The sequence below is a fragment of the Mustela nigripes genome, chromosome 3 (assembly GCF_022355385.1).
Source record: "Mustela nigripes isolate SB6536 chromosome 3, MUSNIG.SB6536, whole genome shotgun sequence".
NCBI classification, from domain to species: domain Eukaryota; kingdom Metazoa; phylum Chordata; class Mammalia; order Carnivora; family Mustelidae; genus Mustela; species Mustela nigripes.
The window spans coordinates 39,803,969-39,831,267 of NC_081559.1; the positions used below are offsets into that span (position 1 = coordinate 39,803,969).

The window sequence follows — 27,299 nt, forward strand, 5'->3', positions numbered from 1 at the left end:
TCAATCTAGATTTTGGGACTTTATAGTCTTGCTTATGACCCTGAGATCATGACATGCGCTGAAATCAAGAATTGGATGCTTAACTATCTGAGCCACCCTGCTGCTTTTCTATCCAACTTTTTTTTTTTTTTTTTAAAGATTTTATTTATTTATTTGACAGAGAGAAATCACAAGTAGATGGAGAGGCAGGCAGAGAGAGATAGAGGGAAGCAGGCTCTCCGCTGAGCAGAGAGCCCGATGCGGGACTCGATCCCAGGACTCTGAGATCATGACCTGAGCTGAAGGCAGCGGCTTAACCCACTGAGCCACCCAGGCGCCCTCTATCCAACTTTTAAGCCTCGCTTCTTGCCCCTCTGCAACGAGGATCCTTAGCTGCAGCCATGCACAAGTTGAATTTTCTTCATGTACCACAGCTCTGCATTTTTACACAAATGTCTGTGAGATTCTAAGGGTACAGAAAGTATTAAAATAAGCATATATTCCAACATTCTCTGAGTTTAAAAATGCTACTGCAGATTTTTCCTTCAAATAGCTAGGGTTTTTATATTTTTATAAATCATATTTAAGATTTTATTTTTTTTATTTTTTTTTTTTAAGATTTTATTTATTTATTTGACAGAGAGAAATCACAAGTAGATGGAGAGGCAGGCAGAGAGAGAGAGAGAGGGAAGCAGGCTCCCTGCTGAGCAGAGAGCCCGATGCGGGCCTCGATCCCAGGACCCTGAGATCATGACCTGAGCTGAAGGCAGCGGCTTAACCCACTGAGCCACCCAGGCACCCCATATTTAAGATTTTAAAAATCACTTCTTACTCTTCTTTTCCCAAGACCTTTGTATTCCATTTATCCAGAAGTGTCAACTAGACATTTTTAGCTCCCGGGCTTCCTGTATTCTTGTGTCTTCCTGGTCATATTTGAAGGTTTCCCACTCACTACTATCTTACTGCATTTGGCCCTATCCAGATTGGCTCTGGATGCAAGTTCAGGCTTATGACTGAGAGAATAGGGTTTTGTTCATTTTTTTCAAGCATTCCTTTCCCCCACTCCGTTAAGATGGTTGATCTTATTTATGTAGATTCTTATTTGGCACTTATTTATTTATGATTCTTGTCGTTCTGTTAAATACTACTTGGAGTTGCTAATTCATGTTAGTGAGCAGAATAAGGCAAAAATGATGATTTTTCTCCTTACCATGCTACTCTTGATTCATATTTCTTGTGATCATCTCTTGTTTATACCTTTCACTAGTTAAAGAATCCTTTCAAACCGGATTTCTTTTACTAAAAGTTTTCTCTATTACAGTGCATATTTACCCCATTTGTTTCTGGATACATTAGAGATTATTTAGTATTTCCTCACAGAATCTAGTATAGTACAATGCATTGGTGGTTTGTGTTTGTTGATCTGAAATGTTAATTTGAGATTTACAGGTAAAATCAGGTTTTGGATCATCTTAGGATGTGGTGTAGTTACGGTTTCCCATTGCTTGTATTTAATGAGATGCCATTTTATAGTTGAATGGGAGACGGGGAAGAGCAACATATGGTTTGATCTGTTTCATCCATTTTTTCTTTTTTCTTTTCTTTCTTCTTTTTTTTTTGGCAGAGAAACTTTTCCATGTCTGTAAATAGTGCTGCTGTCCTGCGATTGACAGGACGAGGAGGAGGAGGAACAGTGGTGGGGGCTCCTAGAGGTCGAAGTTCTTCAAGAGGGCGAGGTGAGCTTATTCATGTGGAAAACGTGATAACAGAGGGAGAGAGAAGTCACTTTAAACATATTTTAATACTTGATTTTTAAAAAACTGTTCTTTGACATTAACTGTATGCTAAGTGTCCTGAACATTTGTTTTCTGAACCATTTTTCAGGGTATCTGTTCCACAACCCCTGATTTGGAGCAGAGAAGGGTAATTCTTGAGTGTGAAGGATTTGAGATGGTCCTAGTTAACTTTGGCAGAACTTTATCCGTATTCCTCATGCCCAGGGAACCTTGCACTTTACCATAGCTCCCAGAAGTGTCTTGGCTGCTGGTTAGGCACTGAAGTCCCTGTAGGCCTCTAGGACACAAGATTTCTGTATAAGGTGGTGTGCCAGGAGTATCCCCAGCCAGAAGGGAGGCTTTAGGAAAAGCTGCCTCATCAGTACTTGGGCTGTTTTAGAGGTAGAGCAGAAATAATAAGCAGTCACTTATTTAACCTATGGTTTTATAGATATATCTCAGAAGAATTATTATTTTGATATTACTTGGGTTTTGTTTTTTTTTTTTTTTTTGCTGTCTGTTGTGTTTTGTGTTCACTGATTTTCTGTAACATAAAGATGTTTGTAATATAAATATTTAGCATTTCTCTCTTAAGGTGGTTAAGTCATAGCAGTAGCCTAAACGTATCCTGTTAAGTTTTTGAAGAGGTGCTTTAGAAGTGGAAAAATTGGGTATCTACAAAATTAGATGCCATTGTCTCTACATACCATACCACCTAGATTGACATGATCAAGAGTGTGGAATATTTAAATTATTTTTTTTAAGATTTTATTTATTTGACAAAATAAAGAGAGAGAGAACACCAGTGGCGGCAGGGTGGGGGGGGGGGGATGTAGTTGGAGAGGGAGCTTTGTGGGAGCTAGTACAGGGCTTGATCCCAGGACTCCGGGATCATGACCTGAACTGAAGGCAGATATTCAGAGACTGAGCCACCCAGGCACCCCTCTAAATTCTTTTTTCTTAAATTTATGCCTTATGAATAGAGTCATTTACATCTAATCTTTACAGAGACTATATGAGATTATGCATTCCTGTGAAGAGTTTGCTTTCAGTCATCTGTTCAGAATGTGGGATTGCAGGTGTGGTGAATAATGAAGAGGCTAACTAAAGTTCTGCACCTGTAGGCCAGGTACTATTACCAAGGTGTCATGGTTTTTCTTTCTGAATTTGTCAGTCTCTAGAACACCAGTTTTTAGCCTAAAGAGTTGTTAGAAAATACCTCTGCAACATAATACGGGGTGGTGAGATTTAGACATGTGTGTACTTCAGAAGCTCTACGTGCAGATTTCCACATGTAGTTAGGTTCCATTGGTCCAGAATTCTTCTGAGATCTGCATCTTGGTGGTGCGGTGGTGTTTTGGAGATGGCTCTGGCCTGCTACTTTCTATGGTGGGCTGGCAGCAGAAAGAGAGGTCACACTTAAGCAGTTTTGCCTCTTAAGGTCTTTAGGTCTTTAGTCCTACTGAGATGATAACTCAAGAAGTGTGCCCCACAAACCTGCTGTTTTTTGTTTTTGTTTTTGGTCCTATATATTTAAAGAAAAAATTTTTTTAAAGATTTTATTTATTTGAGAGAGAGCATGAGAGGGGAGAAGGTCAGAGAGAGAAGCAGACTCCATGTGGAGCAGGCTCCCGGGACTCCGGGATCATGACCTGATTCGAAGGCAGTTACTTACTTAACAAACAGGGCTACAGGCACCCAAGCCAGCTGTTCTATGTACTTCAAGGCATCACCAACTTTGTGTGCTGCAAATACTAACCACTCTATCCAAACAGTCTTTAAAAAGTTCTGTGTTGAGAAACAAAGATTGATAAATTTCCTCCTGTTTTATGATTTCTTTGATGTAGGGGGCTATCACATATTATCCTGCAATCAGAATTTAAACAGGGCATGTGCAAGATAGATACTGTGACAAAAGTAGTGACTTAATTGACATTGATGTGAACACATGGCATGAAACTAGCTGAATGAATGAACTGACTTTGGGAAAAACAGTTTTTTAAAAAAGATTTTATTTATTTATTTGACAGAGAGATCACAAGTAGGCAGAGGCAGGCATAGAGAGAGGGGGAAGCAGGGTGAGTAGAGAGCCGGATGTGGGGCTTCATCCCAGGACCCTGAGATCATGACCTGAGCCGAAGGCAGAGGCTTAACCCACTGAGCCACCCAGGCGCACCTAGGGAAAAACAGTTCTATACTATTGTCCGAACTGTGATTTCTTTTTCTAATGATTGCATAAGACCATTATCTGGTTTTGTTTTTTTTTCACTTAGTACTTTATTTTAATTTGTTGGCTAAGTAATGATTATTATGGCTTTGTTTAGAATGGGCAGAGCTAAAATTAGATGATTATTTTGGCTCTTTTTAACTTGAGGAACTTTGATGTGAAAATTCAGACTTCTAGACTTCTAAATACCATGAACTACTAAAATTTAAACAAACAAATGAGCGAGGAAACAAAGTTGTCATCTTTGTATTTTATCTGGTTAAGATGTTTAATAATACAGCAAATCTACATAGTTGTCAGCCACTTGTTTTCATCAGCATTAAAATGAAGTGGGGTGTGTGTGTGTGTGTCTGTGTGTGTGTATTTTTAGAGGAAGTATATTTTATTCTCCCAAAGTAATCTGATGAAATCTTAGACAATAGGGCAGTTCTTTAAATACTTAGCTGTGTGAAAGATTCATCATGTTATGTATACTTGCTTTTTCTTTATAAGAACTTTATTTATAGATGATTTTGGTCCTTGTACTTTGGAGATTGTTCTTTATGTTGTACAAACTGGAGAGCTCTAGAATCTGATTATTTTTGTGTGCCCACTCATAAAACTTTAGTCTGATACCTTGAGGACCAGTACCAATGCTAGTTAAAACTGGCAGAAAATATTTTGTCTGTGGTTTGCTTGTTTTTCTGGCAACCTGAAGGCTGTTTTTTCTATTCATATTTCCAAAATAAAACTTGTTTTCAGGATGTCATGTACTTAATCGTTTACCTGAGAAAGTTGTTCTCTTTAGAAGAGGGGACTTTCACCCTTAAAAAATCATCATTGTGGGAATTCACCACAGTGTTATGTTTGTGTTGTACTGTTTCAGGATTTTATTTTTATTTATTATTTTTTTTAAGATTTTATTTATTTATTTGACAAACAGAGATCACAAGTAGGCAGAGAGGCAGGCAGAGAGAGGGGGGGGAGGCAGGCTCCCTGCTGAGCAGAGAGCCCTATGCAGGGCTTGATCCCAGGACCCTGGGATCATGACCTGAGCTGAAGGCAGATGCTTAACCCACTGAGCCATCCAGGCGCCCCTGTTTCAGGATTTTAGATAAAATGTATACATATCCTAAGGAGAGAGGTATTGGAACTGGGAGTTAACCTTAAGTTGATGTATATTTAGATTGACAAAACTGGAAGATAACTTTAAGATTATTATAGGTCAAGCCTAGTCCTCACTTCCATTTTATAGATGACGAATTGGATTATCTGGATTAGTTAAAAGGGTGCCCATTGTTCCTAAGATTACCCAGATACAATTGTGTGTGTTTCATAATAAGGTTGTATAAGGTACAACTATATTCTGAGGTTTTGATAAACTTTAAGGAAGAAATAGAAATCCTGCTGGATATTTGCAATAATTATTTAACTCAGTTGTTTTTAGCTTTGGAATGCATTCATGCTTTTGTTCAAGATTTGTCCTCATTTTTCTTCTTTTTTTAAAAGATTTTATTTACTTGTTTGATGGAGAGAGACACAGCGAGAGGGGGAACCACAAGCAGGGGGAGTGGGAGAGGGAGAAGAAGGCTTCCCACTAAGTAGGAAGCCCAATGCGGGGCTCGATCCCAGGACCCTGGGATCGTGACCTGAGCCGAAGGCAGACGATTAAAGACTGAGCCACCCAGGTGCCCCCATCATCATTTTTCTTTGGGTGGGTTTATACTGTTAAAGAAGTCACGCTATGGATGATGGCTAAGATTTCATCTAAGTACAGCCCTGGACTCCCCACCCTTTCCCAGTTTTCTGACCTGTGTGTTGAATATAGATGTGCATTTTAGCTGAGAAAACCTCACATTGCACAGAAAGTATAAAGCTAAAAGTTCATATTTGCTTTCTGTCCCCAGATCAGCAATTGAATGTACATTCTTCCAGACTCTAACTGCAGCTCTATCATTTGTATAAGTGGAGTTATTTATTTATTTATTTTTAAAGATTTTATTTTATTTATTTGATAGAGATTACAAGTAGTCAGAGAAGTAGGCAGAGAGAGAGGAGGAAGCAGGTTCCCCGCTGAGCAGAGAGCCCGATGCGGGGCTCGATCCCAGGACCCTGAGACCATGACCTGTGCCGAAGGCAGAGACTTCAACCCACTGAGCCAATCAGGCGCCCTAAGTGGAGTTATTTATTTAAGTATTGGTCTTTGGCATGCTTTTGTCATTCAACAGGACCGTTGTAGATTTCTTTCAATGTCAGCATTTTATCCTCTGTGGCCTCATAGTGTTCTCCCAAATTATTTTATCAGAATTAATTTACTGATTAGGTCGTTTCTGGTGTTTTACATTGCAACAAACTCCTTAATATATATTTATTTGCATATTTGTGTATTTCTGTTAGGATAAGTTGTAGTTAGAATTGTTGAGTCAATTTTTGATAGATCTAACCACATTGCCTTCAGTAAAAGCCAGTTTATCCTTGAACACCTAGAGCCTCTCAGTACCTCCCTGCATTTGGCACATTCTCACCAGCCCTCTGGTTCATATTTGATCCTGATAACTTTTCCTATTTGAAGATTTGAGCAGAGGGGAAAAGATTGCCTTTGTTGCTGTGGAATATCCTTTATGGGTTAGTTCACAAAGTAACAAACCCTATGAAATTAGCTTTTCTGTGGAGTTAGATAAATTATTTTAACATTTATGCTTGGCTTTTATACTTTATCAGCTGTCTTTGCAAGCTCTCTAAATCTTTCAGTTTTGTTGAAAACAATCCAATAAATATCCAATTTGTAGTAATAGTTTATTGATCTTTTTAGAATTTTACTGTTGAACTTTTATGTCAAAGAACTGAACGTTGATACTGTTTCTTGTTCAGGCCTGGGACTGGGACTCTTATATCCCTTTCTAACTTGTTTCTCTAAACCTCCTGTGGTGTAGCCTCTTCGGTGCCATTATTGGTTTCTCAGGTAAAGATCCATCAGGCCTTGCTAAATGTTTAAATATAGATCTTCTCTTTGTGTAGCGACAGAACTTCAGAGATTAATCTTTGGTGTTGAATATGTTCCAAAGTTGACATCTGAGTATCATTTTTTCTGTTTTCTTATTTTCAGGCAGAGGCAGAGGTGAATGTGGTTTCTACCAAAGAAGCTTTGATGAAGTAGAGGGTGTGTTTGGTCGAGGAGGTGGCAGGGAAATGCATAGGTCACAGAGCTGGGAGGAAAGGTAACTAAAAGATCCAGATCTTGGTATAAAGGTTTCTTTGGTGTAAAAAAACATGTTTTTCTGCTTTCTACAGAGGAGGTACTTCTGTGTATAGTTACACAGTTTCATTTAAAAAATGCTGTTAATTGAGTATCAAGCTATATAAATGATCCTTATTTAAAGGAAGAAACATTCTAGATAAATAGGTTCATTTGTTAGTGCCAGCATGGATATTTCATAGCTAATCAGATTTGCTGTTTGCTTAGCATTCAGTTGGAGGCATTGAAAATTGACATTTTATTGTTTGTTGCTGTTAGTCAAAGCATCGTCTCTGTTCTTTATGACTTTATGTGATGTCTGTTGGATGAGAGAGGGCAGTTGCACAAAGTTATGTGTACAAAGATGTCTACTGTGATGATGTTTATAATGTAGTTCTAAACAAGCCAGACAGCTTAATATCAGTGTGGTTTCTTAAATGATGGTACATCCACACAGTGGAATACTTATGTAATCATTAAAGTTAGGATGATTTTGAAAATATTTAATGATGTAGGGAAATATATTTTTAAAGCAGTATATGAAACTATGTATAGCGTGTATCTAAAATAAATCATGTATCTAAAAAAATCTCTATAAAAAGAACAATTCTGGGTCAATAGAATCTAGCTTTTGGTAAGTGAGATAGTGGATATTTCTGTTTTCATCTTTGTGCTCTTCTGTATTTTCCAAATGTTAGGCAGTAACCATGCATTTGTTCTATAATTTGGAAAAGAAAGCAATGCTATTGGACCAAGATAGGGCAGTGGGTGTCATAGATGGGAAATCTATATATTACTCTCAAGTCTTGTTTGAAAACTTATTTTATCTTTTCTAGAGGTGACAGACGTTTTGAAAAACCAGGACGAAAAGATGTAGGTAAGGCTTGCTTACTGTTTTGAAGTATTTTTATCTGGATTTCATTGATAATAGTTGGTAACAAGGCTCAAAGATAAATTTATTGAAAATTGACTCCATTACCTGCATCTCTCCAGTAGATGGGGTTGTAGCATCACTTGCATTTGTACTTCCATGGTTATTTAAGGGCTCTTCTGTATGAAACCAGGGGTAATGAACATAACCATTAGGATTTACATGGTTTAACTTTTTAAGTTTGTGTGTTCTTTGTGAGGCATATATTCTCTATTAAGACTGTCTGGTGAACTGAAATTCAGTCTCTTAACTCCTTTTTTCCAATGTAGATACATCTCATGGGGTGAGAAGAAAGAAGGAAAATGCTAGAAGGCTTGTTTTTGTATCAGGGAGCATGAATAATTCTTACTCTAGTGTTTTCTTTTTTGTTTTTGTTTTTGTTTTAAGATTATACTTATTTGTCAGAGATAGAGAGAGCACAAGTAGGGGGAACAGTAAGCAAAGGGAGAACCAGGCTCCCTCCTGAGCAAGGAGCCCAGTGTGGGATGTGATCCCAACACCCTGGGATCATGACCTGAGCTGAAGGCAGAGGCTCAACCGACTGAGCCACCTAGGCATCCCAGTTACTTTCGTTTTTTATTCATCTGATTTTTTTTTTTTTTTGACGTATAATCTTTTTGTCTTTTTTTTTCTTGTTTTGAGATGAGAGCAGTCAAAATAAATTATAGTTAAGGTAGCCACTGACTTAAAAGATGCATAGTAAGAGAACATGATTTCAGTGATTGTGGTTTATGTTAAAGAATCTGGGGCGCCTGGGTGGCTCGGTGGGTTAAAGCCTCTGCCTTCGGCTCAGGTCATGGTCCCAGGGTCCTGGGATCGAGCCCCACATCGGGCTCTCGGCTGAGTGGGGAGCCTGCTTCCCCCTCTCTCTGCCTGTCTCTCCCCTACTTGTGGTCTCCATCTGTTAAATAAAAAATAAAAAAAAAAAAAGAATTAAAGAATCTAAAGGTTAAGATGGGCTTTCTGACTGATTAAAGGTACTACCTTCCAAACTGCCAGTAGGTGTTAATGTCTGAGAGGAAAAAAATGCTGATTCACAGTAATGTTGGAGTTATAAAAACCACATGCAAGTTCCAAATTCCCAGAAGTACCAGAAAAGTTGTCCACAGCATGATTATATCTGACAAGAATAAACATTTCTCAAAAATGTGTTAAGTATGTAAATATCACAGGGTGATTTGTGAATTTTTTTAACACTAGTAATTAAAACAGTCAAATTTGCATCACTGCTTTCATATCACATTCATTTTAGCAGATCAGTAGTTTAAATTTCTCATTAACCTGACATCGGGAATGGTCAGTTGTATTTATATTGAGCATAGCACGAAATTTAGAAGTCTGGGTAGATAACTTACTATTAGTTGAATGGCTTTACTTGTATTGTAGACTATTGGATAAATATTATTTTGGGACAGTTTTTAGTACTTCTGCTCCCATCCATGTCTGATACAGTACTTTTGCCAGTGAATAGGAGAGATAATGAGGGGTAATTTAAAGAATATAGGGTTTCAGGTCAGAAGATCACCAGTAATCTAAGTTCTCAGATATTTAGTAGTCTCATAATGAATGGAGGTAGAATGCCTTACAGAATTTTTAGGATTAAGTAAGAGTGTATGGACTCCTCTTTATTTGTTCAACAGTTACTGAATTCCTATTCCTGTGATAGGCCTTGTGCTAGGTGTTATATAAATATTCCTTTTCTTTAGATGACAGTGTTGGTGTGTGATCAGATTTTCAAATCATTCGGTATTTAGAGGGTTAGCTGTAGAGTGGCACAAGTAGCACTTGAGATCAGAATTAAGATGGAACAAGAGATCAGATCTAATCAAATGGAAGTTTAGGGGTGCCTGGGTGGCTCAGTGGGTTAAAGCCTTTGCCTTCGGCTCGGGTCATGGTCCCAGGGTCCTGAGATCGAGCATCGCATCAGGCTCTCTGCTCAGCGCGGAGCCTGCTTCCTTTCCTCTCTTTCTCTGCCTGCCTCTCTGTGTACTTGTGATCTCCGTCTGTCAAATAAATAAATAAAATCTTTAAAAAAAACAAAAACAAAAACAAATGGAAGTTCAACAGCAGAAAATGGCAAGCAGTTCTAGCATAAACTCTAGAAATGAAGATATGGAGTAATGGTGTCATAGCATTCTGCTGGCGAAAGGCACAGCCTTCTCAGCTGACTACGGGCTCAGTGTTAAACCAGCAGCAGGATGGTGCCGAGCGCAGCATTTACTAGGACTAAAGTGTCCTCATGAGGCAGGCGCTAGGGACGCCCGCTGTCTTTTATGTTGACACAGGACAGCTTAAGTATTGTGTGCAGTACTGGGGCCACACCTGGAAGGGATCCATATGTTGGAGTAGGATGTTTGGCACATTTGACCTCCTGTGATGGGGGATGCATGAGGGAAAGGGGAGCTGTTTACATAGCAGACAAGAATATGGGCAGGACGGATTGGGGAGGAGGGTTTTTAGGGTTACTCTCTGCAAATATTTACTTAACAGTCATAAAAGAGGAATTGAACTTGATCTGTATGAATATAAAGGGCAGGTTTAAGGAGGCAGAAACTTGACACAATCTTAAGGCCTGATAGAGTTGTCTGAAAATGACTTGGGTTGCCTGGGAAAGCAGTGTTTTCCCTGTTAAGACAATAGCTTGATTTTAACTGTTTGACACATTGTCATACTTTGGTGGTTTGGATAGAGTGTAAAGTTCCTTTTTCATCGTTATTTTAACTATATTCAGTTTGGGTTATTTCCCCAACCACTCTTAAAAATACAGGGTTTTTTCCCTTTGCCTCTGTAGGTATATCTTTTAAAAGATGAGTTCCATAAAGCCAAGTTGATGTGAAGTGGTTAAGAATATAAGGAAAGTTTTTCTTACTAAAATATCAGGGCAAGTTTCACATACATATATTCAAATAAATCATAGTGGATTTTATTGAATGTTTCTTGACAAGATGCTCACTTCAAGTTGTATTAACTATGCTGATAATTCTGAGGCTTTCTTTTTACAAGTAATCCTCTTTTGTTGAAAATATTTGTAGATTAAAGAAATCTCATAATTGTATTGTGCACTCTTCAAGAACGGCAGTACTAAAGTAATTTGGTTGGGACAGGGTGATATATTTGGTCAGTTGTGAGATGTGCTATGACATCAAATTAAGATAATTTAAGTATTAAATGTTCCAGAATACCAAAGTTTCCAGAATGACTTTGTTGATTTTAAAATTAGAGATGGTTCATATCATATATTTACTTTTTATTTGGAGAGAAATGGGTGTGTTTACAGACATCTGGGCAAGAATCCTGAATATTTTCTGTGAACACAGTAAGGGAGAAATGTGGAGGTGGAGAAGGCCTCTAACCTTAGAATTATAATTGCTATTCAGTAGGAATTGATGGCTGGGGAGGGAGAGATCAGTTCTGGTAATAATCTTGTAGTATGATTTTGTGAGGGTGAAATTGGAAGATCATTAAGAAATAAAAATTGATCTAGTTGATACCATTAGGTTCAGCCCAATGTGATACCAATTAGTGCATTTTGGTGTGAAATTCTTTATTTTTTATTTTTTTAAAGATTTTATTTTTTTATTTATTTGACAGAGATCACAAGTAGGCAGAGAGGCAGGCAGAGAGAGAGAGAGAGGAGGAAGCAGGCTCCCTGCTGAGCAGAGAGCCTGATGCGGGGCTCGATCCCAGGACCCTGAGATCATGACCTGAGCCGAAGGCAGCGGCCTAACCCACTGAGCCACCCAGGTGCCCCATGTGTGTGAAATTCTTTAAAGTAGACATAGCAGCTTTTGGTTATAAGACTGCTGTTAGCAGTAGGTATTATAGGCTTATACGTGCATAGATCTAGGCCTTATGATTTTTAGTAATTACTTGTCTAGTTTGTTGGGATTGTCATGCTATCTGTATTGGTTTCCTGAGCATCTTTTCTTTTTTCTTTTCTTTTTTTTAAGATTTTATTTATTTATCTGACAGAGAGATCGAGAGAGAGAGAGAGATCCCATGTAGGTAGAGAGGCAGGCAGAGAGAGAGAGAAGGAAGCCGACTCCCTGCTGAGCAGAGAGCCTGATGAGGGACTCAATCCCAGGACCCTGAGATCATGACCTGAGATGAAGTTAGAGGCTTAACCCACTGAGCCACCCAGGCGCCCTCCTAAAGCACTTGTAAAGTTAATTCCAACGTGGTCTTCCTAGTCATGTGTCCAAGATAGCGTCACTGGGCTCCAAGGTTAGTGAGCCAGAGAACCAGGAGTTAGAGCTGCTGTTCCCACCTCCCAGTACTTACCCCTCTTTGCATTTGCACTCCCTTCTCCTGAAAGGATACTGATACCTTAGCAGAAAACTTAATCCTTAATGTAGAAACTGTGATTCTCTGAAGTAAGTGAAAGAATCATGAACAGTGCTTTCAGAAGCTTTCAACTACCTAGACAGAAGTTTTTGATTGCATTTCTTAGTTGTCTACTTGTGAAAAACATTTATTAAGTAGCATTAGTATATCAACACAGTTGTTTTGGGTGTGTGTAGAGAAGTCACATCTAATTTTCAGATTCAGAGCTTATATATACATAGTGTACTTTGGGAGTTCTGTGACTTGGATGGGGAACATGCTGGGTCTGTGGAGAGACTTTTCCTGGATCTGCTCACTTCCTTCTGTTACTTTGAGCAGCTTCACTTAAGTAGTGGAGTTGTGATCTGTGTAAGTGATGTACAGCTCTTAGGAAAAAACATACCATGTAAATCTTTGATACTACTTTATTTTTACAGGTTAGATGAATCTGGTTCCTTTATTATAGAAATAAGAATTCGTGCTGTCTGTATGTGTTAACGACAGTTCTGGGTTGGAAAAAAATTCTATTGGTCTGACTAGTGTTTAAGAATGCCTAGTTTTTAAACAGCAAAAGTTTACAATTACTAAGTTTCTGTGTCCTTGATATTTTTTTTGTTGTTATTGCTCTTAGAGCACTCCAGAGTACTTTATTTTCTTTTCCTTTTCATCAAAGAGTAGAAAAATGTGACTTGCTGCTCCGTCCTACTCTTCACAACTGATTGCCTTTACTAGGCTCGTGTTTATTTTATGGGATGATTCCTGGCTGGATCGTTATTAATGGGGAGAGTTAAGTCTTTCATTTTTCCTACTAAACCTGAATAAGGGGAATTCAGAAAAGAAGAGCAGCCATGAATCTACTTGAATTCTGATAGGGTAAGCTTTTTTGGTTTTTGTTTACTTTAAGGACAGTTTTTTTTTTTTTTTTTAATCAAAATTAAAAGTATGCAGAGAATGGTTATAAATTAAACTGGAGGTAAGGGGAAGAGTTCATCTAATATATGTAAAATAAAAATTGAAACAGAGAGCATAATTTTCATGGAGTATTAGACTTGGTAAGAAATAATAGAGTTTATCTATTCCAACCTCCTACTGGTGAATAAACACTCATTTTGTGTTTGTAGAAAAAACTATTTGAAGTTGGAAACAGGAATTTGGGTTTGAAAATACTTTGTTGCCCAATTTTTTGATTTATCTATTGGAGATGTTTTTCCTATTTGATATGTAACTAAACCTTTATAACTATAGAAACTTAAATATATTTGCATTTATGAGTTACTTAGGGTGTCATTTTTTTTATACCATTGTATAGATCATAGGTAAGAAGGGAATGTTTTTACTTAGGTCAGAAGCCATTCAAATGAATCATTGATTATAATTTTTAAATCACTATTTGATTTTTATGCAAGGTGGCTTTACAGTAGATAGAATTTTGCATCTCCTTACAAAAATACCACCTTATTGGTTTCATTCAGGCTGGATCTGTTACTTGATCTGATCAGTTTCTACCACAAATACATGAACATGTGCATGTGTTTGAGTATCATGCTGAAATGCTTTTAGAGCTATGTATAAATCTATACTTTGCTGGGTTTTTTGTGTGTAAATTTTTGTTCTTAGATGTCAAAAAATTAAGGGGGTAATACTTACTCCAGTTTTGTAGTATGAAGAACCAGAGGAGTGATCTTGTTGTCTTGAAAAAATAACAGTTTTAGAAGGATGTTCATTAAATATTGTGAAATCATCATTCTACCCAGGGAGCTAGGTTTAAGACTAGACTGCTGCTTCAACTTGCAGATGAAAATGAGAGATTTGTGGTTGATTTTAGAGTTTGGCTGTGTTAAACTTAATTGTCCTGTTTTACCTTCATTAGTGGTATCATACCACTTTATTATAAATCCACCAATATTTCTGTATAAATATCTGTCATGTTGAGATGCATTGATTTCAGCAGATAACCACAGATACAAACTTGTAAGGTAGAATGTTATATTTCCAGAATGTGTATTGTTAGCTCAGCCATTTTTATGGACACAGGCTTGATTACCATGATGTAATCGGAGAGATGTAATCAGCATTGAAAAAAGAGAAAACATGAGATATGAAGAAAAAGTAGCTGCATAACTGGCTGCGTATATTTAATACATTAAAAAATAGGGTGTAATGAAGACATCTTATTCAGTCAGTCCTGTTTCCGAGATCTGAAAATTGTCCATGCTTTGTCCGTTGATACGGATGTCCAGGTCAGTCCTGTTTGGGCTCTTGGAGACTAGAGGAGTTGGAAGTTCAGGAACAGTCTTGTCAAAATTCTCCATCTTGATTTGATATTCACCTTTGGAACCCCGGGTCAACAGAGAGGCAAAACAGTGATGTAACATGATCTCGGAGGGTAGGTAGGACGTCCTCCTTTGGCATATTTCTCCAGTGCCTTCCTGCATTGCTGAGAGGAACACAACTAATTCGAAGTGGGGAGGACTTTCATGCTGGAGCAGAGTAGCCAGAGGACTTGATGGTATAATGGAGTGATAGTAGGTTAGTGGAAAGATAAAGAATGGACATTCCTCAGAACTGATGCCATCAAGATGGAAGTCCACACTGGTCTGGTTGAGTTCACCGTTTTCTCTTTCCTGATAGAGTACAGCTGAGACCCGGACACTGGTCAGAGGGCTAGGTCGAGTGTTGGCCACTTGGAAAATTAGATTAGGTTTGCCATCTATGTGAGCTACTACTGCTAAGTCTGTAAAGCGAATTGAGAAAGCTCGATTTTTTGGCCGGGCAATCTTCGCCACAAAGGCACCTAAATTAGAAATCATTGAATTTTTTTAGAACGAACACTTAAAATATGAATACCTTTTCTGAATGAGAAGGATGTATCAAATAGTTATACATTTTTTGATGCCATGCCTTCCAAGTGAGTCAAGAATTGATGAACACATTGATTTGGGTAGTCTCATTTGCCTGAAGAATTTTTCACAATGTACATAAATCCTTATTTAAAAGCTGTGATTTCAAAAGGGTTAAGCAGAATTCATTTTGTTACATAGAAGTGTAACTTCGTCTTCTCATTTCTTATAAAGTGTAAGAATGGTCATTTATTACATTTCTGCCCCCACTTAAAAAAAAGTAACAGAAAATAAATGAATTTCATTTGTAATGATATTGTTTCAAATTGAAGTAAAAATTAGATTGAGAATAGGATGATTTTGGCGTAGGGAGGGGACAGTAGAATGCGTGACACATTTTGAGCAGTTTTTTAATCTTTGAAACTTACATAACCTTCCCTCCTCTTTTTATTTTAGAAGGCTCTGGCTCTGTGGTGATTTCAGTGTACTTTTCCAAAGTGCATCTTCTGTGTGCCCCCAAGCTGTGGGTCAGGATTTCTTAACTACTTCAGTGCCTCAGATCTTATTGGCAGGCTGGAAAGATCTGTGGACCTCTTCTCAGAGTTATGCTTTAAGTGCATAAACATAACATACATATATGAAGGTAGCAAAATACACTGAAATTGAGTTGAACATTTAAAAAATTATAGTACTATATGTGCTTTTTTAATGCACTAAACAATAAAATATAGTGGCGGGTTTAATAGTATACTTTTGAAGTACTGTAGTGGGATATGAAAATATCTGTGATTTCTATTTGTATCAGAGTTACCAGTATTGCTGATACTATTTTTTTGTTGTTGTTGTCTGTTTGTAGTAGAAGGACATGACGATTTTCAGTTAGGCGCTAGTGAAAAAAGATTCAAGTTTTTCCTAATTTCATGGATCCTCTAACTTTTATCTAATGACTGACCTAGTTTAAGAATTCCTGTAGGGAAGTTAAGTGATTTGTTACAAATTATAGAGCCAATTGGCAGCACACTGGACTTCATTCCAGATTGTTCTTCATTTGGCCCGTCACTTAACTTTTTCAGAATATTATTGTGTAATGTGTTAAAGTCAGGTCTTATTTTTTGTTTTTTGATTTTTAAACTATATATATATCACTTATAAAAGTGACACTTTAATTAGAGGAAAGTCTAATGTGTTATCAGGGTTTATAAATAAAATTTCATAATCTTTGTAACCATATTTCCAGTAAGGATGTGTATACTTACTTGATCTCTAAATATAATGCTGACTATTGTGCTCTGGGATCACTGATGAAGAATAAATGTTGAACAGATAAACTCAGAGGAGGATATTCTAACCCAGTAAAGGGAAAAAAAAAATCAACATTTCTCTGTTAGGTAAAATGATTGTCAAAATATGCATTTAACATATTTATCCACTTATTTGACGAAGTAATTAGCTTATCTGAAAAATGCCTTTTAGACCTCTTGTTAATATTTTTTGGTGTAAGATGTTGCTGCAAGTTAGTGTCATAATGGTCCTTTTTTTCTTTAGGAGTTCCAACAGGTAAAATTTAAGTGTAAAGTCAGGTTTCTTATAATGTCACCTCTCATTTGGCCCTAGACTTTTCTTTTTCAATCTTCGACATTACCTGCTAATAATGCAAATTAAATTATTCTACAGCACAGTTGCTTATAACTGAATCCCCTTCCCAAACCACTTGTAATTTTTTTTTTTTTTAAAAGAACAAAAATAATTACCTGTGATAAAAGCCTCTAGCATGAGGCCTAGGAGCATTTGTATGGCAAGTAAGGCGATTGCACTTGGACAGTCACCACTGGGGAACATGGTACCGTAACCAATTGTGAGTTGTGTCTCCAGGGAGAAGGAGAATGCAGCTGTGAAACTGGTGATGTACTTCACACAGATAGTGTGGTTTTCAGGTGGGGCATCATGATCTAGTTCCAGATCACCATTCATCTCAGCTAGAACATACCAGAGCACTGCAAAGACAAGCCAATGAACAACAAAAGAAGCAGAAAAGACCAACATCATCCAGCGCCAGCGCATGTCCATTAGGATTCCCCAAGCATCTCGCAGATATGCAAGACCTCTTTGAGCACCATCCATTTGAAGTGTGCTATGGCCGTCCTTGGTGACCATCCTCCGGTAGCTCTGAGTTAGAAGAGGAGCAATAACTTTGCAGTTACTGCCATCCATTTCAGACTGTAATTATCTGAAACCAAGAATAAATTAGTAAGCTCTTAACTGTTTTACAGTTAATACTAATAAATTCTGAGACCTCATTCACTTGCTGCTCTCTTTGGAATGCTTCCCTGGCTACTGGGCAGACTTTCCCAGTCTGACAGCTCTCTCTCTTTTCTCTTCACAGAAGGGGGCATTTATTGACTAAGCCATTCAGTTGCTACCTTATCATGGCTTGCCTTAGGCTGTCTGTTACTGTTTCCTTGAATGACTGTTAAAATATTGTTTGGCATTTTAATATTTCCAAGTATATTTCAAAATCACTGAAGGTTGGTGTTATGGTTTGTGTCTCTTTGACATCCTTGTCTCTTTCTTGCTCAATTCCAGACATAAAGTATTTATTGGTTTGACTAAACATATTTGTGTAAATAACAATTTTTCATAATTAATAATTATGGATAATTCATGACTAAAAGAAATAAGTTAGATGTATGTACTCCTCTGTGTAAATAACTAGAAATCATTTGAAAATGTAGTGTTAAACTGCCTGCAGATGTTTTGAAGCTGAACTCTGCCCTATGACAGGACTAAACTTTTAGAGATCCATAGTTCTAATGTATGCTTTTTAATTAGCCTCTTCAAAGTTTTATGAATAGGCTTTGTTTTTGTCACTTTGCAGCCATTTTCATGGATTCTTTCCATGTCTAATGGATTGCCATCCTCTGAATATTCTAGATTCTGATTAGATTGTGGGGTGAGGAGAAAATTATTTTCTTGGAAAAATATGAGATTCTAGGTGGAGATTCCTAGGTAATACGAGTTTTTTGTTTTTGTTTTGTTTTTAAGATTTTATTTATTTATTTGAAAGAGAGCACAAGCTGGGACAGATTGGGGAGAAAGCAAGCAGACTCCCTGCTGAGCAGGGAGTCTGATGTGGGGCTTGATCCCAGGAGCCTTGGATCCTGACTTAATTTGAAGGTAGATGCTTCACCGATTGAGCCACCCAGGTGTCCCAATAACACTAATTTTGAGAGTAAGTAAGCCAGAAAAAAAAGCTTCAAGTTTAATGAACTAAAATAACCATTAAGGCACCAAATGGCAATTTTAAAACATTTTTAAAGATTTTATTTATTCATTGGAGAGAGCGAGAGAGAGAGCACATGCGTGTGTGTGCACACAAGAAGGGGGGAGGGGCAGAGGGAGAAACAAGCTCCCCGAGTCTGATCTGTGGCTTGATTCCAGGACTCTGGGATCATGACTTGAGCCACCCAGGCATCCCCCAGATGGCAAGTTTATTTGTTTGTTTAAGATTTTATTTATTTGAGAAAGAAAGAGAGGGAGAGTGAGAAGAGAGCGTGAGAGGGAAGAAGGTCAGAGGGAGAAGCAGACTCCCCGTGGAGCTGGGAGCTCCATACGGGACTTGATCCCCAAGACTCCAGGATCAAGACCCTGAGCTGAAGGCAGTCGCTTAACCAGCTGAGCCAACCAGGTGTCCCCAAATGGCAATTTTTTTTTTTTAAAGATTTAGTTTATTTATTTGACAGAGAGATCACAAATAGGCAGAGAGGTAGGCTGAGAGAGAGGGAGAAGCAGGCTCCCTGCTGAGCAGAGAGCCTGATGCGGGGCTCAATCCCAGGACCCTGAGATCGTGACCTGAGCCAAAGGCAGAGGCTTAACCCACTGAGCCACCCAGGCACCGCCCCATGGCAATTTTTAAAAGGTAATTAATGTAATTAGTTTTTAGCTGTAAACAGTTGAACTATAAAACAGTAGGTATGCTTTTCTCTGTGTGTTGAGAAGTCGTCTAAGGTATGCTTTCTGTGTGTTGATTCTTGCTTATATCAAAGGTGTCTTAAGACTTTATGTGGAGCCTCACAGGAACAGAATGGAAGATGCAGCTATGCTTTCCCTTTCTTTTTGCCAGAGGCCAGTGCTAGGAATTTACATTTGACTCTGCCTAGCTGCTTTCCCTCAGAAATAGATGCTCTGGAGAGTATTGTGTATTCCCTTCCTTACTTTTTGCATGACAATGGCACTTAAAGACTAGAGGCTTTTGGAGGAGCGTGTTGCTTGGGCTTGCTGAGTCCTTCCCATTCTAGAGAGAGACTTTGGGGCTGTGGGCCTTCTTGTGATACTGGTATTGGACATTGGCCAGCTGGGTATATACTTTCCCTCCTCCCCTGAGGCTAATTTAACACGTATTGTGATATTAGAGACATTCTCTTGTATTTTCTTCAGATTGTATTACTCATGGAACACTGGGATAATGGTTAAAGTGTATTTAGAGTAGCCATAGAAATAACCATTTTATTTTCATATTATAAAGTCATTAATGCTTTATAATTCATTATTCTAACGAGTGGTCATTATCTTTTGTGTTTTTTTTTTTCTCAGCACAGCTATTTAATGACTCATTTTGTTAGATTTTTAAGTGTTTTAGGAGACCTTATCTGTTGTTTTGAAAGTGAACAACAACAGCAATAGTAAAATTTTCATAGGCACTGTGCTAGGTACCTTCTATATTGCATTGTCTCTAATTCTTTGGTATCTCAGCAAGATAGTTTTTTTTTTTTTTTTTAATATTTATTGAGAGAGGAGAAGAGTGGGGGGAGGGATAAAGGAAGATGGAGAGAGAATCCTCAAGCAGACCCCACCCCCTCCCCTGCCATGGTTGCAGAGCCCCACACCAGAGGTGAGTCTCAATAGAGAGATCTCATCCTAAGATCATGACCTGAGCCAAAATCAAGATTCAGAAATCTAACTGACTGAGCCAGCCACGTGCCCCAGCAAGATAGACATTATTGTCCCGTTTTCTAGATGATGTCACCAAGGATTAGAAACATACACTAGGTAGATGGGGGCCTTAGATTATTTGTATTATTATCCACATCTGGCTAACTTTACAGGTTAATTTTCTTACTACAAGAAGCTATTTAGAAAGTTTGGTGAAAAAATCTTTCCCAAGATGACTGACCTTGTATTCATAAGATAGTCTTTGACAGCCATGTTTTTAGCATTGCTAGTAGATGTTCTTCTGGTCCCCATAACTATCTCAGGTATCTGTCTTAAATCATTGTTAACCCCATACATGATTCTTATGACAGTAATGATTAAAAATATTAGCCAGTATGTATTACTTATTATGTGGCAGGAATTATACCAGTTACTTGTGTTAACTTATGTGAAGCCCATAGGCAATGCCTGGTGCAAAGTAACCTTTCAGTCTTGGCTGCTTTATTATTATTAATGTTCCTTATCTTTTGAAATAGTAAGTACCATTTTATTTCCCATTTTACAGATAAACTGAAGCATAGTGAGTTTCCTAGGATCCCAAAGGTAGTAAGTGTTAATGAATTCCATACCAAGTCCAGAGTTCAGAGTCAGTAATGTTTTGCTTCAAAAATAGACATTTTGATCCTGGTTAGCCTTTGTGAATAATACTACATTCCATTTGACTAGTTAATTGTTTAAGAGTCATTACAGAATATTTGGTCTTTAGGAGTGTTTAGGTTTAGACCTGTGATTTGTAGATAAGAAATGTATTTTCAGTTAAAGAAGACATAAAATTTGAAGATCGGCACAACTACAATTACTACATAGTCTAATCTTTTGGATATTATAAACCAGTACAAATTAAAGCAAAATGTGGAGAGGAGACTTCTTACATAGCATTTCCAAATTTGTATTTTGCCAGGTGAGAAAGTAATTTTTAGAACGTATCATACTAATTTTATAAAAGAAAATGCATTTTGACACTTGAAGAAGATATAATAAGGATATAATAAGGAATGATAATAGTCTGCCTTCAAAAGATTGTAAACCACTGCACTGTCCTTTACGGTTTTTTTTTCTTCTTTTGAGGTGAAATTGGTTTGTAACATTATATTAGTTTCACCTTTGTTGTTTGTTGCTTCCTGCCTATGTGAAAATGCCCATCATTTACCTTGTACCCTAGCGCTTACTGCAATTAAGGAACCACTGTCCTGGTGAATGCTACTAATTGCTGATTGTTTCATGGTAGTTTTTTTGAGGAGGGAAAGTTCCTTGACTCTTGATTTTCAACCTACTTTATTAAGTTCTAAAACTCATTACTCAGGGAGATAGCCTTTCTGTATATATTATAGCTAACAAAAGTATTATCATTTGGGCTTTTTGAGGGTTATTACTTGTTACCTACAGCTTTGTAACAGTCACTATAGGCTTCAACAATTTCTTTTTTTCTCTTGCAGCTAACTAAATACATGGAAAAGCCTGTGAACAGGAATGTCAAGGCTAATATCTAAACAGTGAAGCATTCTCCTTTTTATGTACATGCCAATCTTGTTTAGGTTGTGTGGTGGGGTGGAGTAGTTGAGAGAATAAGATTTTGATCTCCATTTAATGGATTCATTTTTGCATTCATGTAAGCATTATGGGTTAGTAAATGAACATCAGGTGGGAAATCTAGCGGACCCTGCTCTGGCTCTGTTGGTTCCATAGCCGTGTCAGCTGGGCAAGCCACTCAATCTCCTTGGCCAGCCTTCTTATATTAAAAAAAGAGAGAGATGAAAGGGAATTAAGTAACATGCTCTCTTTAAACTTTGTAAGTTTAAAAATTTCATTTCCCTCAACTGACAGAGGTTTTCTAGATGATATTTTTTCTTTTTTCTCCTATGTCGTTTTACATTTGCTTGTATGGTATTTAAAAATTACATTATTGTTGCCTGATACGTGTAGATTTTCTCTCCAAGTAATTTTCATATCTTTATAGGTGTACAAATATCCGTTGAATGTGTTTTTGTTTTGGTTTGTATTTATATGGTTCTCACAAACTGAGCCCAGTAGAAAATAAAATTGAAGCTTAGGAAGGTTTGTTTGTATCTCTGTGTGTGGGCTGTAAAGTATTTGCTCATTTACAGACTTTGGTGGAAAAAAATAATACTTTATAAAAATGATAGTTTGGCTGCTTCATTGGCTGTGAAAATTAGGATTCATTTTTCTCATTTGGTTTGTAGCACTTAAAATTGCATATTTTCTATTGCCATGTTGTAAGGTGGTATTGTAGTTCGTATTAAACAGTTAAGATAATAGGCTATAAATACAAATGTTAAATGATCACAATATTACTATGTATTTGCTTATAACTGGTGTAAAAACTGTTTAGAGTCTTAGAATCATCTCTCTTACCCTCTATAATTGGGGCAAACAGTGTGAGTTCTAACTCTCTTATATAAGCTCAGAGATTCTTTTCTATTTTAATTTCTTATTTGTAGAAGCATCTACTAATTTCGGTAGTAGTTCTGGCTTTAAAAAGACATTTAAAATTAAGTATTCATCACTTTTCATGGCTTAAAAATATATTTTGGGGGGGGCTCATTTGTTCTTGTACACTCATGTTGGTTTTTTTAATCCCTTCCAAAAGAAAGATATATATATATATTTAAAAGCCAAGGAAGGGGGATAAAAACAAAAAAGCCACTGTATTTTTTCTAGGGTCTTTCCTTCCTTTCTACTGATTTCCATATTATAATGCGGAATTAGTATTCATTTAATAAAACAGGAAAATTTCTAGTAATGCTCTCAGATGGGCTATTAATTCCATTTTCAAAATTTAAGGAAAAAGCATAAAGAATCTTAATGTATGACTCTAGAGGTAGTATCTTTGTTTTAAAAATCTATTGGCGATGTCTGGCTCTGTCCCTATTTGCCACTCAATTTCTTTCTCTGTTCCCCTTAAGGAAAGAAATAAGAATGAATATTATTTTATGTACTCACCAGTTCTTTTGCTGGGTCAGCTTGTGTTTGCACAGGTAGGTCTTGAGGAAACTTGCGGAGTCTGTTTTTTGATAAGGTAACTTTAATCTACAAGTCTAGCTTGTAAGTTCTCGGACTGGGTTTACAGTTCACATTCCTCTGTTTATAATGTCGTGGGGGCTAGTTTCAACTGAAGCTGATGTGATTGGTCACTTAGTCTGCAGGGGGGCCAATTAGCTCTGATCATGTGGAAAAGAATGCTGGTTTGTTAGGAAGTCTTTCTTTACCCAACACAAACCTTAACAATTCTGGAGAAAGCCTCCAGAACTGACTTGGAGAAGGGGTGCATTTTTTCCCTCTAATCAGGACCGGTCTTTAGTAAGTTTGCATAATCTTACTTAAGAGTTTATTTGAAAGTTCAAAGGGATAAAATTCCCTGCAAGATTTCCTTTCAGCTGTCTTTCCTTATATAGCATGTTGAAGTGTGAGATACTGCCTTTACTATTCTTTTTAAAATTTTTTCTCCATTTCTTTGGGGAAGATTTTCCTTGGGTGAGGACTTCTAGGCATGAATTAATTAATTGATTTTATTAGTTTTCTTTTCATATTCCACCTCACTAGAATGCCACTAATTCTAGAACTGGTAATGTATGTAATTTAGTTACCTGAATTTTGGGGAGGAGGGGCAAGGACGCAGGCTTTTTTTTTTTTTTTTTTTTTTTTTTAAAGGCTATGTGGAGAGATCTCAAGTAAGAATAAAAATTGTTTGGTACCTTGCACTTGTCTTTGAAAAACACACATATGTGAAGGAGCTGAAGAATTTTCTTAAGGCATGCTTTAGTAACGTTTAGGGAATGATTTTCTGAGAAGCATATGGTTATGTGCAGTAAGATGAAGTGTTCAGGGTACAGAAAATTTAACTTAACATCTAAATAGTGTTCAGCTAGAAAACTTCTGTGATCCAGCTTGTAGCAACCTTGAAATGAGCTATGGGATGGCTTTGTGTAATGCCTTTACTGAGCAGTACTTTTCTCCACCTCCATTAGTTGCTGATTTTAAAACTTTGATCAAATGTCACATGTAAGAGGATCTGAGAAACAAAGGCTGTGATTGTTCAAAGTAAAATCATGGAAGAAGGCCTGCTGGGAAAATTATTAATGTAGACCAATATAATGCTACTTAGAAGGTAAAATCCGCCTTTGTAGATTCCTTCCCCTCCCCCACAATTAAGAAAAATATTAATTCCTTCTTTGTTTTATGAATGCCAAACATCTTAGTACAAGTTCAGACATAACATAGGAAACTTTGACCTTCAGAACTAGAGAAGGTAAAAGCATAAAATAGGGACTTGAGATGTGATGCTTATTGCCTACGCACACTGGTAGGGAATTATACTTTATATCAATTGACAGTTGATGGATTGCGGGGGTAAAAAAGCCAGAGGAAATATAGTGTGACACCGCCTTTAAGAAAGCATGGGAGTGTATTTGCCATGTGTCCTGCATCACCATTATAATTAGCCAAGATGGTGAAGGATTTTACAAACTTAGAAGCCTCTTTCCATAGTATACTCTGTTTCAGAATATGTTAAGGCAAGAATGATTTGGCAAAATGATTGTCAAGAAAGAAATGTCTTAAGGGAAGAAGGGTTCTGGTTTCTTGATTTCTACAATTTGAAAGTCTTGCTATGGTCTGTAGACTCGTTCCTAGTTGCTAATTATATGGATATTGTAGACTGGTTTTGGAGTGTCCACTGAGGAGCATAGTACTCCCATTTTAATAGCCTGAGCAGTTCAGTTTCTTTCTGGTTGAAACCTCAACCAGGTTAGTTGAGATGTAACTGATACTGGCATAGATGGTATGTAAACTTCACCTTAAAACACATGGTCCCTTCTGTCTAAACAGAGTTACTGATTAGAGTTGGAGATGGCTCTAAAACATTTCTTCTGTGAATGAACATAAATGCTAGGTATCTGTTCTCTGATTTATTTTTTATTAAAAATTTTGATTAAGCAAGGTGCCAAGACTAAATACATTATTCTTCATTAAATTCAAATCTCTGTCCCTGAAGGTGTTTGATTTTCTCTCTGGCTAAAGTAATCTAGTATATAGTCTGTAACTATACCAACTTGTACTTGAGAATAACAAATGCTGTAGCTGGAGTGTAGTGTCCTGCTGTGTGCATGAATAATCTCCCAACTTTGCAACTTTAGCCCTGTCTCCTCTGTTCTTTCTTACATGGTGTACTTCGCTTTCTTTAGAAAGTGCCTAGTCCCTTTCCAGTTCTGCATCAAGTCCATCTATTAATCTTCTTCTTCCCCAGAGATCTGAGGCAGTGCCTGGGTATAAACCATCAGATGACTGTACATGAGGCTTGTAGGGTATGGGGTATATTCAAAGCACAAGAGTTATTTTTTCAAGGAGATTTTGATATGCTGCAGCCCCTCCAGTGTGTCTCCCAGCCAGGAACTGTTGTGTTTTTGGGAACAATGTTAATGAGTGGAGCAGTTTCTAACCTCTTAGGAATTAGGATGGGGAAAAAAGTTACAAATCTCTGGATATAAGATTTAAACTTCTCCTTCCTAGCCATGGTGAGTTTTGTTTACAAATGATTATAGGGAAAGAAAGTAAATAACAACTGGATGGGATTTCCTTTCACTACTTTCTCTGGTGTTAGAAAATATTTTTAGTGTTGATCAGAGACTATATATCTGAATAGAGGAATACAGAGTTTCTTCCTAGAAAAATTTGCACATAAACAAGCTTCAAAGTCTGTCCCATAATTCCACTTTTGCTTTTGGAGTTTGGGCACTTGTAAGTTCCAAGTCTCACAGCTGTAGATTTTATTGGCTGAGTGCCTCTTTGCTCCATCTGAAGTTTTCCATAAACACCGTTTTTGGCTATGAGTCAAACATGCACACAGGTGCCCTTTTACTGCTCTTTCTCCTTAGGAAGTCTACTCAATTAGACCAGACTAAAACCAATATTACATTTTAATTTTATTTTATTTTTAGAAGAACCCTATTCATACTTAATACATTAAGTCAGAAACAACCAAGTATTTACTGCCATTGGGAAAATGTTTATGTATGTTGTACATTTACATTTTAGCACCTTTTATACATTTTCAGTTACTGTTGATATAAGAACATAACATGTATTATATAGATATACTTTGATTATAAAACGGTCATGTTTGCTACATTGAAAAGAAGAAAATACATTTTAAATTTGTGTTTATCTTTTGTTGAAGGTCATAGATACCTTTAGGACTCTACAAAAACCTTAGACCCTTTTCCCTGATAAAAGAAAACATGCCAGCGTAATATGTGCTTCTAGTTCAAAGAAGTTCAAAGTTACTCTCTAGTTCAAAGTTACTTTCAGTCTTGTTTACAAGTTATTCTGTTAAGAATTTAAGAAGTAAACTAAAATACTTGGTTATTCAACTTGATTATTGTGCTGGTATTATGGTAGGAGGAGGACTTTGGTTTGAAATGCTGAGAATGGCCTTTTGGATGTTCCTCATGGGCCACTGTGGAATTCTGGAGTTTGTAGACATGAAGGGAACTTTAGGTAGCATCCTCTAAGTAGCCTGGGAATGACTTCTGATATTTAGCTTTTATTTTAAATTATATTGGTAATACACAAATGTATATATATTTTTTAAAACAAATCATATAGATCTAATTATCTCTGACATTTTCACTCCCCACTCAGATATACACAAATACAAATCTACTGTAATCGTTTACGTAGTAAAAGATGTACTTTGATGTTTTAGAGCAGTTCTTGCATGCAGTATAAGTTTAGTAGTAGTTGGAAATGTTTATTTTATTAGATGGTGCTTGAAGTTATTTTTTCCCCTCAAAATAATTCTAGAATAAAATTTTTATAGTGAAGTAAAATTTTTTCAGAGCTGTATATTTTGACATAATTTTATTTATTTGGGAGAGAACACACAAGCAGGGGGAAAGGGCAGAGGTAGAGGGAGACTCAGACTCTCCACTGAGGAGGGAGCCTTGATTTCGGGTCTCAATCCCATGACCCTGAGATCATGACCTGAACTGAAAACAAACTCTTA

General features: G+C 37.1%; 2 protein-coding genes across 6 annotated transcripts in view; one reads left to right on the top strand and one right to left on the bottom strand.

Annotated features, from left to right (window-relative positions):
• GIGYF2 (GRB10 interacting GYF protein 2) overlaps nucleotides 1-27,299 on the top strand; it is a 147,851-nt gene that overhangs the window by 53,734 nt on the left and 66,818 nt on the right. For 3 of the 4 annotated variants that reach the window (XM_059393728.1, XM_059393727.1, XM_059393729.1), the window contains 3 exons: nucleotides 1,604-1,715; nucleotides 7,067-7,178; nucleotides 8,032-8,072. In XM_059393728.1, the coding sequence (XP_059249711.1) occupies nucleotides 1,604-1,715; nucleotides 7,067-7,178; nucleotides 8,032-8,072 (265 nt within the window). The remainder of the gene's footprint in view (nucleotides 1-1,603; nucleotides 1,716-7,066; nucleotides 7,179-8,031; nucleotides 8,073-27,299) is intronic. The other variant, XM_059393730.1, reaches the window with a different exon arrangement.
• On the bottom strand, nucleotides 14,232-23,343 carry KCNJ13 (potassium inwardly rectifying channel subfamily J member 13). 2 transcript variants are annotated; one of them, XM_059393731.1, is made up of 3 exons: nucleotides 23,240-23,343; nucleotides 17,041-17,516; nucleotides 14,232-15,243 (listed from the first exon to the last, which is right to left on the bottom strand). In XM_059393731.1, exons 2-3 carry the CDS (start codon nucleotides 17,498-17,500, stop codon nucleotides 14,621-14,623), a joined length of 1,083 nt encoding a protein of 360 aa, XP_059249714.1. In that variant the 5' UTR covers nucleotides 17,501-17,516; nucleotides 23,240-23,343; the 3' UTR covers nucleotides 14,232-14,620. The 2 variants fall into 2 exon arrangements, with proteins under 2 accessions (XP_059249714.1, XP_059249715.1); XM_059393732.1 differs by lacking the exon at nucleotides 23,240-23,343 and having other exon boundaries at nucleotides 17,041-17,529.

Bases quoted from the DNA above. Each gene is read 5' to 3' on its own strand.
- KCNJ13 (XM_059393731.1), bottom strand. From the start codon at position 17,500: ATGGATGGCAGTAACTGCAAAGTTATTGCTCCTCTTCTAACTCAGAGC. The intron at 15,244-17,040 runs GTAATTATTTTT...TTTCTAATTTAG, and splicing joins GCTAGAGGCTTTTATCACAG to GTGCCTTTGTGGCGAAGATT.